General features: G+C 40.9%; 1 protein-coding gene across 1 annotated transcript in view; it reads right to left on the minus strand.

The window, feature by feature from the left end:
• lgr4 (leucine-rich repeat containing G protein-coupled receptor 4) overlaps positions 1 to 15,890 on the minus strand; it is a 69,660-nt gene that overhangs the window by 20,920 nt on the left and 32,850 nt on the right. Inside the window, exons 3-5 of the mRNA XM_007887665.2 lie at positions 9,397 to 9,468; positions 6,916 to 6,987; positions 167 to 382 (exon numbers count right to left, since the gene is read on the minus strand). Of these exons, the coding sequence (XP_007885856.2) occupies positions 167 to 382; positions 6,916 to 6,987; positions 9,397 to 9,468 (360 nt within the window). The remainder of the gene's footprint in view (positions 1 to 166; positions 383 to 6,915; positions 6,988 to 9,396; positions 9,469 to 15,890) is intronic.

Genomic DNA, 15,890 nt, shown 5'->3' on the forward strand with positions numbered 1-15,890 from the left:
TTCGCTTTGATTATAAAAGGTTCGAGGACTTTTAAAATAAATAAAAATACCCTGACTAATTTCAGTCAAATTGGGTTTCCATCTTTGCAAGTCTTTGTTTTATTTAGAAAACAGCTGCACAAATGTAAATACTTCTACAATTACCAGGTTTCTGCAAAACACTTACAGAACAACTAGACTGGAGAGATTTGCAAAGGCAAAGTTGGGTATGTGCGTAATTTTGTTCAAAGCTAGGGTGAGGGCTTGCAGCGAAGGTAATTTGCTAAGTGGGTAAACAGGAACTTCGGTTAGGCTGTTATCATCAAGCCAAAGGTGCCGCAATTGGACCAGACCCTCAAAGCTGTCTTCAGGCACTGAGGTGATGTGATTTGCATCCAATCGCCTATGGATTAAGAACACAAAAAATATTAGCAATATCATAACAAACATGTTGAGCCTTGTTTTATAGACTGTATATAACGTTCATCACCCAGCTTTGGAAAAACACAAGAGTAGTAATTATGGTTGGTTGTGAAATAGTTGCAAGATTTGAGTAATCTTAAAGAGGCAGCATTTTCTAAAAGGATTGGCAAACCGTTTTCGAGGGTAGGGAACAGTAAAGGCCTTGAAAAGCCTTGTGCACGATGATTCGATAATGAAAATGGCAAAGTATGCACTGATGCAGTTTTACAAGATGTTACACAATTACTTACGTGTCCTTAACTACTTGCAAGACTTCGTAGTTGAAGATAGTGTCCCTTTTAATTGTCCTTTTGACATTGCAAAAGCTCAGCTGATTGGGGCCAATAAATTTCCAAATGGCAAATTTCAGCACAAATGGGAACCTGAGCACATGAGTTAATGAAGCGTGTCTTACATTTGTTGTCGTCATTCAAATACCATTTTAAGGTGCTTTCCCCAAACCTCATCAGACTAGAAACTTCCAAACAGGGATAGGCCATCAGGTACTGAACCAACATTAGTTAATAGGAGATAGTTTTGAATCACATACATGAACCAGTTGTTGAAATCGGCCAATTGCTGTAATGTTTGTGGTAATTCACAAAATAGATCTACAACAACAACAAGATTCCATTTATAGAGTGCCTTTCACGTCGGGAGGACGTCCCAAGGCGCTGATATCCCAAGGCCAATATCTATGGAATTAGATAACAAAACAGCAGGTAAAACAACTACCATCAACATAAACGGCAGTAGTTTTATCAAACTTTGCTTTCAATTATCTTAGTGGTATTCACACAAATGTACTGTGATCTTGGTTACTTTTGCTAAACATTCTTAAAACTTAAAAACCTACAATGAATTATTCTGCCAGAGTATGCATTTGCCTGATTGCATCCTGCATGGCGATACTACATATGAAATAACTAGTGCTGCACCAATAATGAGTCACAAAACTTTCAAAAGGCTAAAAATCAGAACCCCAAGCCTCAAAAGGCTAACAATTGAATCAAGCTACAATAATAGTAGAAAAATATGTGTAACTCAGTAAACAAGACATCTTGGAACAACTAACCAGCTGTATAGCTGTAATGTTATGAAGCTTCTGTTTAATAATCTTAACGTTTTACAACTTCATAGTGCGAATGTTTTTACCCAGTAATACCTTGGTAAGATCAGTCGGTTTTCCTGAACCCTTATGGTCGCAAAACCATTGCACGCCACATACATCAAGTCTGAACAATATATACAACAGAAATCAAAGGAACTACTTGATAATAGGACCCTGCAGCTCTCCTGAACGTTGGCTAGAAGTTACCTGTCTAGCTTGTTGGCTGAATTCCTTCCTCCCCCTCCCCGAACATCAAAGGCATTGTTTCCATTGCTTGGAATGAAGCTGGCAGAGAGATCCTAACAAAATACTCATCCCTCGCCTTTGCACTCATTCTGTACAAGCATCGCAACATTACTAAATTGAAAACTTGTCTTCTGGTAACTATATTAGGACCACTGAATCAGCTTCAGAATTCTACTTCAAGTCAAAGTGGGAGTGAACAGTAAAGCAGGCATACTGTGTTACATGTTGGCACCAAGTTAGCACGGTCAGAGGCCAAGGACTGCCATTGCAATGGGCATTCAATATTACAACAGCAACAACTTCCATTTATACAGCTCCCCTCATGCAGGGTAGCCTTTCAGGGGGTCCCAATGTGCTATATTATTACAATTATGCTTCTAAAGGTGGGATTTGTACAGGCATAGTGGGATACTGAGTGTGGTTGCTTCGATATTAAGTGGAAAATTGTTCCACAGAAATGATATCCGCGCAGGTTGAAGAGAAATACACCACCATAAAAAAAAGCAATGTGCGGAGTCCACAAAGGCCTGAGGAAGCAAAACTGATGTTGAACGCAATATTGAACTGAACTTCTGCAAGTAATATTTAAATTAAAATGGATGAATTATCATCTATATTATAAACAAATAAGACACGTCTGTTGTTCTGGATCACATGCGCTGACACACATTTCTCCTTTCCTCCTAAGCCAACAACAATATCAAAGCAACATCAACAGGACACACAAACCATTCTGCTGCCTTCCAGACTGATGCCAATCACGCAGATCAAACTTACCACTAATCCTTTCTAAAAACAGAATAGGTTGCTTAAGTTCCTTTCCCCCACACCACCACCCCCTCCCCCACCCACCCCCTTGCCTGAAGCAAAAACTGTACAGATGGGATCAATTAAAATCGCTGCTATTGACAATTTCCTGTAAAACATACAGCTGTTTGCTAGTGCAAGATTTTAGAGTGTAGAGCTTATTAGTCTGCAGTTTTGTCCTAATATCTTTGTGATGTGACACTTTAGTCAACAACAAACTGTGATAATAGCAATTTGATTCATTTGCTTCACACAGAATTTCGCCTCAAACTGTGGCAATCATTTGTACTCGATGTGTCCCATTGCATGTTGTTGGCAAGTGCTCTACGGGTTTATCCACCTAAATGATGCAGATTACCCAGAACAATAATGATCGCATGTTTCCTCTCAGGAAGCAGCTGTCTTTTTATACTTTTGGCTATACTTATATACTTATACTCCAGTTCAAAAGAAAAGGACAGATTTTTCAACTTATTACCTGCGAAATGTTACATTATAAGTTAGAACTTTTGAAGGGAAAGGGCTCTTTCTGCAAAAAAGAAACTGGCGTGGCAGATAATGTAATTAGAGTATGAGCTGCTCAGGGATTGAAAGTTGAACTCTCCGAGATAGTTCAAAACAGAATCATCAAAGCGCTATACTGTACTTAAAAAGTCTGCAATATGATCTCCTTACTGTGACGTGGTTTAATTTACAATTCTAAGACAGTTCCATGTGCTTGGGAGTGGACAGGATAAGGAGCATCATGAAGGGCAGCACTTTTTATTATCCGAGCTCTTCTCAAGTCTTGTGGTGATGATGTGGCCCAGATGGGAAACCAAAATCGCAGGATCACTCTGCCAGGACTCGCGAAAACCGCTCACGTTCTCCACGACTGTGCACAGAGACACACATATCCTCGTCCCAACATCCACAAGCGCAGGGATTGCAGTAGTTTGGCACAGAGCTTGCTAGCTTCCAGCAAAAGCCACACGATGTACATTTACCGCAACCATCCCCCCTGCCAGTTAGGGTCAGACATGCCATGGTGACCACATTTCCAAACACACCCAAAGCAAACCAGCCTCTTGTGAACTTAGGCACAGTTAAAAGCAATTGCTTGATACTCTCTTGGGGATCATGTGCAACATGTAGGATCAGAAAATGACTGATCTATTCCACAGGCTCTTGATTGTTCCAATTTTCATCAAAATTACTGTAAGCCCTAGAATGTTTGGCAAAACACAGATGTTATGTGGCGTTGCTGCAGCAAGTCTGTTACAACTTAAGACAACAAGCCATAGAGACCAACCAGGGTTCACATTTTAAGAAACGTGCCATGCTTTGCAAATAGTGATAAGATTTGATAACAGAGCAAGCAGCTGGCAATGCTAGCAGCAGACAGACTAGGCTGCGGGTTGCTCAATCCCTTTCTCTATCACCTCCCTTTCACCTGATTCACAGGAAAATGTCACGAGTGTGAATCTGGGAACAAAAAGTATTTATATTCAGGGATTTAAATAAATACACAGACGCACACCCTCTAGAGTGAGTCAACCAGCACGGACACAGTGCAGAGGTCACTTCCACACGTATATAAATCATACACAAATATATACAGCGAGATAGATTAGAGAGCAGCAGAAGCAAATCTAAGCATCCAAAGGAAAAGGGCAGGAGAATAATTAAATTGTAGACATGCAAACAAGGGAGTTGTCTCAAAAAGCAAAGGAGCATTGAGCAAAAAGCCGGGAGAAGAAATGGACAAATGGCAACTAAACTGTAAGATTTGAAGACAAACAAAACTATTTGACCACAGGGAAGAATGGAGCTGGGCACATTTACATTTGTGCGTGCCATTTGGAAGTCACAATTCACTCCGTTTGAGTAATGTAAAGCAACTTGGCTGGCGCTGCCTTGCCAAGTGATTTGCAATCCCCAAATAGCACCTTGGAATGAAGACAGTGCCTGACTTCATGAGAGCCAGCACTGAGCAGAACGCACTGATTCAAAATGCACTTCTGGCACAAGCAGCTTTTCAACTCCAGGCACCACAATAGTGGGTGGCTGAATGCCTGAACACCTATATGGTGTTCAGACATCTGGAGCATTCAAAGCACTTGTGCAATGGACGGGCTGTTTGAAGTGGTCATCAAAGTAGCCCTTTGCGCTGAGCAGGAATCCAAATTCCACCCTCCATTTGCCCCAATCACTCTTCCATTCTGCTTCTGAGCCATCTCCTCCCTCCCTGCCTTCTGAGCCATACTCTTCTCTTCTGCCCTGAAAGTGATCCATCTTCTATAGGGAGACATGCTTGCTTCAAAGCATAGGAGAGCTTTGTAGAGCTCACCTTTCAGCAACATTCTCCAATTTCATTACAAATTCAAGTGCAGTAGAGAATAGCAGATCCCAATTGTGGAGAGGCAGGTAAAGAATACTTAAAGCAACTTTAAGCAGGGTTGTAGGTCACAAACACAGAGAGCGACAACATGGAGTGGGCAGGAAGGAATGCTGTAAAGTGACCAAATATTTTTACTGACTCGCTTTTCCCTAATGAATGAAATTTCAAGCTCCTGCCCTTTGGTATTTGGCCACTAAGTAGTTACGTACAGTGTATTCATTGAAAGATTATTGTTCTAGGACAGAATGTCACTGGCTAGGTTAATCAACAAATTCCTACAGAATAACTACAGCCAAATTAGGCTTGTGCGCCGAAGATGAATTTGGAAGCACCTTATAGATCCCAATGAAACACTTTCTTACATGCTCTTCTCCCCCCATCCACATTGCTGCTCAAATGTAAATGTATACATTCATTCATTTTTCACTGGGAACTCAAGACTGTGGAACTCTGGCTTTCAAGCTGCCTACAATCTATTGCCTTTCACAATCCAATCATTGTGTCACCTTCACCACCACTATTTGATATATATATATATCATTTTCCCTCCTACTCTTTTCAACCTTGGTGATGTCCTGCACCAAGGGCTTTGGCTCTCAGCCTAGGTTTTCCAATATTAACGGCAGTTCACAAGCATACCCAGAGCAATCATTGATTACAATTGGACAATGTACAATGTCTGTTAAAAGCACAAAGAAGTAATGATTGTGGTTAAATTGAGAGTGTGGAGCTGTATTGAACCCTACAGACCAGGAAAGTCCCACTAGCTTGATCTTTGCTCTGTGTATACTCTGTCTGGCCTGAGCTTTGGGAAGAGGTAGATGGCAGGCAGAGCGCTTGTTCCTGATAACTGTCCAGCAACTACAACCCTCTTGAAAAGTGCAATTGGATTATAGGTAAGAGGGGATGTAGTTTACCTAAACCCATCAACATTGGAATAGTGAATAGCTAGCCAATACACACTGACAGGAATCAAATATGAAGACAATTGAGTAAAGTCCCAAAGGACTGAAAGCACCTGTGAAACTGTAGACCAGCACAAATCACTGTCAGAAGGGGAAGGAAAAAGATTTTGAATGTGCTCAGACTTGTAGAAAAATAAATGTATTTCAATACAGTTGCTGCCACTCCTTCATTGCATTTGTCAATGGTGGAGTGGAAGATGAAGACGAGTACAATTCACAAAAAGGCACTACAATAATCCAAACGTCTTTCTGATCAGCATATTTTGTTGGACTTGTAAATTCATCGCACAGCCCCGCTGCCAGAATAGAGACTCAACGATTAAACCAGTGTGGTCAGACAAGCTGGAGATGCTACCTTTATGTTGCTGGCCTTCAATCTACTTGCCTTATAGGAAAAGTCCAAACAGCAAACACACTTTAAGCACAATGCTATTTACGTCAATCAGCACATTTACATACAACCACAAGTTATGTGGATGACTCAGTGGAATCTTGCATCACTAATGTACTGGGTTATCGACACTGCAGTTCAAGAGAACTTCCTCGACTAGCAACATTCATTTCTTTGAATAGGACACTGTGTACTGAATGTAGAACCTATTCATCAACTTCCAACACAGAGAGCAAAAAAAAACAAATTCAGTTTCTTGTATCCAAAGCAAGAGCCGGATTTAAACAGTAATAAAACATCCTTCAAATTTTTGATATTTAAACAAGGTAACAAAAGAGGACCATTCCCTCCCAAACTGAAACAGGTAAGTGTCGAGAGGACGTCCCAAGGCACTGGATGTGGGGGTCTACTATAATGTGGGAGTCTAGTTTTATGGACCAAAACACCAAGTTATAAAAATGGAGTCCTAACTGTATCTGAAGGACAATTGCCACAGTAAACCATCAATTGACTTGCAACAATTGGCGAGTTCAGAGAAGGACACAACTTAATGGAATTGTAAAATGATACTTACAGCGACTGTAGGGTAGAGAGTCCCTTCAGAGCTTCACTTGGGACAGTTTTCAATTGGTTGTTCTGAAGCATTCTGAAAATGGTAAAAGGCAAAGAGTTCAGAATCTTCTAACATGGATTCCAAGATTTCCACACAACTATGCGTCGTAGTATTGCTGCCATTAACCAGTAAACTCTCCTTTTCAATATTGTACCATAAAATTGTTAAGTTCAAAGCACTGCCTAGTTATAAAAATTACAAGAGAAAAAACATTGGACCAACGTAAAACTGTCAACATGTGTGTTGGTGGCTTGATCCCCTCCACTTGGAAAGCTTAATCTAGCTCACAGAATTGGCTGCAGGATAGCCTGACCACTAATCCTTTTGAGTACTGAGGTAGGATATCCAAGACTCAAAATAAAATTACACGACAGCAATGAATTCATTCCTAAGAATTAACAATGTTTTTCCAGTTCAGCATCTGATTTTTACGGGGAAAAAAACAGGCTTATTCACCTTTGGAAACATGCAAAATTGTAGCAAACATCAGGGTTCAAAAACTAGAGCTTAAAATCCTGGGACAAAAGTCACGATGAAAAAGACCTTGAAACATTTGCTTGATTCGGGGTTGAAATATATATTATTTTTAAAAAAAGATTCTGTTCATTTTACCATCTGCAAGATCGTTCGTTCATCAAACTTTATGAACTACCAAAAAAGGTTCAACTGCACAGAATATCGTGCATTTTCCTAAGTCATTCAATCCATTGCTCAGTCTATATGTGTTTGCCACATATATTGCAATTTACTTGTCTGTTCTGTCAATGTGTTTCAGTTGATACACAAAACAGCTGCAGTATGAGGACTTACATGTGTAACACAGCTAGTGAGTACTAGACCATTCACTGTAAATTATACCATTTTATATTGCTAACTTTATCTTTGCTTACCCTGCCAAGGCTCCAATTCAAAACACAACACCCAAACACAGTCAGGACTGGTCTACCTGTCATCTATTAAACAATGTTGGAATCTGATTATTTTGTGCAATGTCTGCAATGAAATGGATCAATAACAAGGGGAAGTACTTCCAATAAGAAGTCCCGCTCTCGACTTTCCTTCCCTTTTAATGTGTTGCTTCACCAAAGAAATATCATCGAGTGGTTAAAATACCCACTTTCTATTCAATGCAGAAATGCTCAAAGTCAGAACAAGATGGAAGAAAAAATTGTAAAACCACACAGCATATCTACGTTTTAAGAGTGCTCGTAAAATTTGCTTTTTGCACAGGAAAAGTCACAATATCCCATTTCCCTTGACCTACATAGCCTGCAGTTGCCTTGGAGTGAAGCCTAGAAAACAAACATAAAATGTATTCATGCAACGGTACTTCTCAATGCGTCCTAGGAAAGGAACGTACAAACAGAAGCCTGGCTCTCCTGAAACAGCCATCCACAAAGTCCCCTTCCCTGCGGGGGAAAGAAACTTGCCCAAGAAGGGCAATTCACCAAAGCTGCTACATTCTCAGTCCCTCCATCCAAAGCTGCTTTACTTACACCGTATCAAATACAAGGATTATAATTTTGCTTCATCTTGAAAAAACTCTAGCAGCAAGGGATTTGATTGCATCTACATCTACTGCAGCCTTGGCTATAAATCCCAACGACACGGGGAATAATTATTATTATTATTGAACCCACAGCCTTCTGACTCGAAAGTAAGAGTGCTTGCTGACAAGTGGGCCAACACATTGTGCTTTGAATAAATGCACGCAGTGAAAAGGATACCTTTGTTTGTGAAAATATTTAATACCGAGAGATGTACTTTGTTTCAAATAGTCAGTAAATCAGTCATACTTAATGGATTGTTAATACTAAATAGTAACATGAATCATTTGTGTACAAAACAAAGACAGTGCTTGAAATTTCCTGATGTTTCAAGAAAATTCCTTTCCCTGGCAGGCTGGTACTGATATTTGTGCATCAACATGCGGCACTGTGCAGCAGCAGGATGCAGGCTATCCCCATGACAGAATTTCTGATCTCAGCCAGGCCGTCCTGGGAAAATGACGGTAACTGAATCTGAACTTGCCAAGTCAAGGCACAAAGCTTTTCACATATGTCACTGTGCAGTTGTGCAGTATAAAGAAGCAGAAGCATGAAAATAGGATCAGAATGTAGAGGGTGGAACAAATGCAAGCATTCAGTTGAAAAAGGATATTTCTATTAATGTGAAATATCAGCATTTGTCAGGGGCTTAAGAACAACTTGAACTTGTTTAGTGCTGATGGCACAAGATAACATTGTGTAAATGCTTTGGAGTCTCTATTCTATTAAAGGCTGTTACTATCGTTATGGATTCAACATTTCAAAAAAAACACATGGCACAAGTTATCATCCTTGGCACTAGATGAGCTTCTGGGTTGCTGCCCATCTTGGATAGCCATCATAAACAAAGAAGGAGTTGCTGAATATGCAGTTGGGAGAACATACTGATACTTACAAAACTTTCAGTTGGTAGAGCCCAGAGAAAGCCTCGGGATGAATGTAAGACAGATCATTACCAGCCAATCGCCTGTAGAACAGAGAAATGTCACACGTAAGTCCAGAAACAAATCAGTACAGCAAGCAACCAGCCACCAACCCTGAAATTAACAGACAAGCCTTTGCAACATACTGGTTTACATGATTTAATTTGCAAGTCATCTAGTATTATACAGTTCTGGTTTGATGTTAAGACAGACACATCACCTGCTCCAACATCACAATATCCTTAGACACAAAGAAAGCCACAAGCAGATTTGAGATTTCTCATCACACCCCTCTCTCTTTCTTCCCCCCATCCTCCCACTACTGAAACAGGTATGGACTACTTGTAATCCTCTGCAATCATACCTGCTTTGGCATAGGAAAACCTAGTTTACAGTACTGTTTTGGCAGTAGGTTGTAAACAAACAAATTCAACTATCAATCCTGTAAAGAAAAAAAAATCAGCCAATATTCTTGAACAAATCTCTACGGTACTCAAGATGCATGAATGTTCTACCCAGTCAGATTCAGCTAGAGTCTGATTGCATGCAGTTGGGCTGCCAATTCTGAACTGTTTAGAGAGCTTGCATGTTGCGTTAAGCCTGTGTGAAGGTTTTGTGCCAGTCATGGTCATTTTGATCATCTTGTATATTTTGTTCTTTTTTTCTCTTGGTCAACTGGACTGCACTGACTACATGTCTAGCAAGAAGAGAGGATGGTTTCTGCGTCGTCTGCCAAACTTAGCTAAACTGAGCAGCAACCAGAAAATCAAACCTGGCACCTGTGTGAAAAGCTCAGCACCATACTACTGTACTTACTGCACAGTGCTTTATCCACTGAAGCACCAGGAGTATAATTTGTTGCTATTTGCTTGAAACACACACACAAATGGTTGATAGCAAGTACTAAAGTATGTAACCTGGGGAGCAGCTAGTATTTCCACAACTTTAAAAATGCGAACTGCTTTTCTGGGATGATGCTTTCAAAGGAGATTTAATTGGGGGATTGACCGCAATCCAACTGATTGCAGTGCTGCCCTAGGCGACAGATTTGTGGTGTCTGATTTAGAGACTATAAGTTCAGACAACCTCCAAATAAATGTTGTATTTAATAACTCCACCTTATCCACAATGGTACGTATGCAGCATTGTTTTTTTGTAATAGGAACAATATTGAGGTTGGGACCAAGGATAATAGGTTTAACCATCTCTTACCGAAGCCAATCATGACATTGAAACTCATTCCTGGAAATGCAGCTCTGGACACGATCAAAGCTTCTCACAAAGGGACCATTTGTAAAGAGCAGCTTTCACCTGAACCTCCCCATATACCAAACCATTCCATCTTTTGGGTAAAGCTACAACAGATTTTCCGTCAAGCTGGGGCTGCAGGCTACTCTATAGCACGCAACCTAGTCTGAGTAACCTGGGCCAAACGAGGTCTGGATCTTTGGACGGGAGGATGGGAATATCATTCCAAAGCAGCCACTTCCTGCTTGAGAACAATCCAATTGGCCTGGTTATTCAGCCAAACCTTACGCCTGCTGTTCCTTTCAAAGTACCGCAAATGGTCACTAAGTAGTGGCCAGACTTGCCAACACTCGCTTTGTTGAATGCTTTCAGGCGATCCAAGATCGTTGGTCAATGCAAAGTCTAGGTAGACACTGTCCCGAATTGGGGAGAGAAATCAGCTGACTGATAATAATAACCCTTGCAATTGATATAGCGCTTTCACGTCTTCAAGACGTCTCCAGGTGCTTCACAGAATATACTGTAAAGTGAATTGACTGTATATTTTGTGGGCAAAACAGGGCAGCCAATTGCACACAGCAGTGTCCCACAAACAGTCATGGATTGAGTGACCAAATCCTTAACCTCTACAAAAGAGGGCACTACAAAGTCAAAGTGAATTTGGGGTTTTCTGCTTCCTTTTAAAATCACCAAAGAACAACAAAAAAATGTTGGGGGCTGTCAATTCGGTGATCTAATTCTATTGGTATATGACAGGTCGGCACAAATGGAGTGGTTTAGCAGTAAATCATAAAAAGGTTACTAGAGGTTGACAACTCACAGAAGCAATAGAAGGCAATTTCTAGGCCATAGTCCCGCCAATTGAGACGATAGTTTAGTTTGCCACCAGCTCCATTAAGAGCAATAGGAGACAGCGACTAGGCCTGGATTGTCAAAAGCTGCAACCACAAGCGAGAAATGGCAGGCTGGCTCAAAGGTCACAAATGTTTGTGAAATGTAAACGTATGATCCATGTGCATAAACAAAAGTCAGAACCACCCACGTCTAAAGCTGGCTGCACAGTGCAGAGGGTTCAGGGACATTCTTTTCACTACTTTGGAGGTGGAATCTGAAACCGAGGGCACAGCTCCCAATTGGCAAAAAGCAGCCAGTTCCTGAACGAAAGACATACTGCATTAACTCTATTTTTTCGTTGTTTTCCTTCAAATTCACAACTCATAAACATTAATCTTAGCATTTGATAAACAAACCTTATTATGATGTTGAGATTGTTCAAAGGGCTTCAAGGATTTTAACTGTAAAATGTAGTGACTGTATATTTGTAGGCGAACAGGAATGTCCCACAAATAACCATGAAATCTGGGAGATTGTTGCTCACGACACAGGGAGAAACTCCTTTCACTTCTCAAATGATGTCTTAGGATCTTTAACGTCCACTTGAACAGGCAGAAGGGACCTCGCTTTGATGTCTCACCCAAAGTACGGGACCTCCAACAATGCAACGCTACCTCAGCACTGTATTGGATTGTCAACCTGGACTCGACTCAGGGCAACCAGTCAATGAGCTTCTGGAATCCTCTTCCTAACAACGACATCCATTATGCTGCACCCACACAGATGCTGTTTCTGCTTCCCTACTTTGCTACGTTGCGTTTTCAGTAAGTGGAGACAGAAAAATTTAAGCAAAAACACAGACACTATCACTTCGGTCATTTCAGTAGCATTATAGTTTTCTGCATTTCTCCCTTTGGCAGATTATTTATCGGAAAAAAATTCTGCACTAGGATGTGTAATGTGACTTGACTCCACGTCGCCCCTATTTCTGCATTCCCCTAAACAGCATCTAGTGTACATACATACTGTTTATCAGAATCAGCTCTGCAATATCGAAAGCTGACGGGTCTGTGAAACTTGCCCCATTTACGCTGTTGGTGGAATTTGATGGGAGCCCAGATTGACATGACTTTGTGCGTACCAAACAGAGCTGGGTGGAGAAGCCTACCCTTCAAGGCAGTAATCTGCACCATTTTATTTCCCTCGGAGTGCCTTTGCTGACTGCAGAGCAGCTGCCGGGGCAGTGCTGCAAGATAAAGAAGGCACGAGCCCTGTTGAAAACACTCAAAAGATAAGAAAGGCAGTCGGTCGGTCACTGGCCACATCACTTGTATTCAAGTTGAAACTCTACACTTGCCAGGACCTCCAGAATTCAAAGCAGAAGCCACCTTAAAGCCTTGCCATCCTGCCTTTGCCCCAAACCTGCTGCTCACGATAGCAAGCACGCCTCAAATCAGTCAGTTCCTCTATTGATCCTGCTCCGATTTGTCACGGGAAGCACAACACGATGCCTGCACCACAAATAGAGGGAACGCTGTAAAGCTCAGCTGTTTTCTATCAGTGGCCAAGATGGTTAAGGCAGACGGAAGCCCGTACATCTGTTTGTGATGGGGAGGAGAGAGAGCAAGTTTACTGAGCAAGAGCTAACCAACAGTCTACCCAGCCATGTTTCAAGAATGGGATGTTTGTAGTCAGCATGCGTCTGTGGTTTTCTGCCTGACCATGGTTAGATGACTATTTAGATATGCATATGCTTCTAATCAGTTCATCGGTCTCTGCAGTTGCTTTCAAACCAAGAAGCTACAGACAGTTCCCGGGTGTGGCATAAAAATAATACTATATACAGTAATAGACATGACAGTCAACTTATCAGCACATTCCATCTTCATCTTAAAGGGCTATAAACAGTTCCAGAGAAACGGCCAATGACTTAATGCAGGTTAACGAACAAGCCCCACAGGATTACAAAGGAGGGGACTTCCTGTGGTGTTTTACCAATTGAAGCTTCAGATTCTTAATGGACTGCAACAATGCTACCCTTTTGACTCATGTATTCTTTGGATTACTAGTTAACATATTTCATCCATTCCTCTGATCCTGATAGGCACATGCTCTTCTTGCAGCGGGGGTCACTGGTTAGTAATTAGGAGCAGGAAATTTTCCTATTCTTGGTCCACAGATGTTTGGGTTCAAACCACTGTCTGGCTGAGATCAACCAACTAACTCAGCAAAAACCTGGGGCCTTTCTGATCTGTATGGAACAACAGCAATGTTTTTCTGAACAGAACCATCAGTAGAGCTACCAAATAACATCTTTCATCTTTCACTCTTTAATCATGCCTTTGGTCCCATACCCACCCCAACCCCTTGGCCTCCACCCCTCTCAAATCCAACCCCCAGCTTGAGATCAAACTCCTGACTGCCCAGCGTCTTAGCATGTCCTCCTGATGTGAAAGGCGCTATATAAATGCAATTTGCTGTTATTGTTTTATACTGAATCCAATATTTCATGGCCTGTTGCATCTCTTCCCTATCCCACTGACTTGGGACTTGTTGGCTAAAGGAAAGCAGTGTATGGTACGCCTTTCGCTCGGATTAAAAGTTCAAGCATGTTTTTTGGCAAGAATGCAAAGATTATTTCGGACAGTTCCCACAACCCATAATCACCAAGCAGTAACTTTTAAAGCATTTTTCCAGCATTGCCTAACCAACATTAGATAGGAAAAAACATTGTGTTATGGGCTTCCAATCTGCATACCAAGCACAGTAAAAAAGTATTTATCCACATGCCAATTGACTGCATGTTTGTTCAACTGCATAGGTGCAAAGTGATGAATTATAGGCAGAAATATAGGTTATGTTCAAGATTGTAGTTTGGTTTCCAAGTAAACCCAAACTTGTGCGCAAACTCTGCATATGCCACCAACAGTATTTTGTTTGCCTGTAACAAGGGTAAGTCTTTAGAGCTTTAACAGTGCACAATTTAGGGTTAGCGATGAGAGATATTGGAAGATTGATAGATGGGAGATAGATAAATTAGAGACACTCATGGAGACAGAGAGAGCAAGAGCGAGATAGTGACGGAAGGACAGACTGAAAGGGGAAAGAGAATCAGCGAGAAGAGTGAGAGAAGGGCTGGCACAGTGTGGAACTATATTAACAATACAACTTCTGATGGAATATTTTCTTAAATTAGCACTATAGACAATTTGTGTTTTGCGTGACATCCAATTATCCGCTCTCTTTACTTAACCACATTGTGGCCGGTCCCAATTTTTGCTGCTAATCAGCTCTTTACAGTGTTCTTAAAGTAAGGTATTGGGCTCAATGCCAAATTCAGGACAAGTTTGGACAATTTAGCAAACTTATACAACAAATGGAACTCTTGCAACTAGTTTGCAAAACATAAGTCCACTTTGAATATCTTTTTAGGGAGTGTGCTTGTTTTATCCAAGTTCCAGGAGGTTTGATACGGTTAATGTTCCAGTAAGTTCTGGAGAAACCACAGGGAAAGAAAACAATTGGAGTTGGAACTACAACTAAAACTTGAAATGATCGGCATTAAACTTTCAAATCTAATTAACAAGGTGCCTTTGATATTGTTGCTGGCAATTTCAGGTTAGTGGTTTCCAAAGTAGAAAGCTTTTTATAATGTACACACAATTTTACAAATGACATTTTTATTACCAGGAGAGCCACAAAGCAATGGGCCAAAAAGGCTAAAACATTTCATGCGTTCACTTAACTGTTGGGATTTTCTAATTACTCAGCAGCATTTTGTTGCAGGCTGTTTTTTCTTATGAAGCAGCTACCTACAAAAGCTGCAGTCAAATCCCCCACTATAATCATTAAAATATATGTCAAGCTTCAGGAATTTATCAGCAACCTTAATCTGGTTATTTAATGCAACCTTCATGTTGCTTCCTATAAAATAAAAGCACCGAGAGCATTAAGCATAGCTGACCCGCAGTTGAAGTTTCTAATTTTGGCCATCTTAAAACTGCCAAGAATTGTTACAAAGACCTTTCTCTTTTCTCCGCCTCCTCTTACCCCACACCCGCCTCTCCACACCCCCTGCTATCCAATTATAGAAACTAAAAAAACCTAAAACACTCAAAATCATACACTTGACAGATTTACAGCAAAGGCCTGAATCATTCTTCCAGTCAGTTAGAATTTAGCAACCAATCATTTGGTGTTGGCAAACCAAATATTGTTGCAACTTAAAAGGAGTGGCAAGAAACAGAGAACAATAGATGGGTAAGATTTAAAGATTGTACGTGCTGGTGGCATGAAGATGTGGGGGGTGGGAGGTGGTAGAGGACATCTGAATCACTGTCATCTTTCCTGTAATACACATCTCCAATGGATGGAAGTCTACACT

The sequence above is a fragment of the Callorhinchus milii genome, unplaced genomic scaffold (genome assembly GCF_018977255.1).
Source record: "Callorhinchus milii isolate IMCB2004 unplaced genomic scaffold, IMCB_Cmil_1.0 Scaffold17, whole genome shotgun sequence".
Taxonomy (NCBI): domain Eukaryota; kingdom Metazoa; phylum Chordata; class Chondrichthyes; order Chimaeriformes; family Callorhinchidae; genus Callorhinchus; species Callorhinchus milii.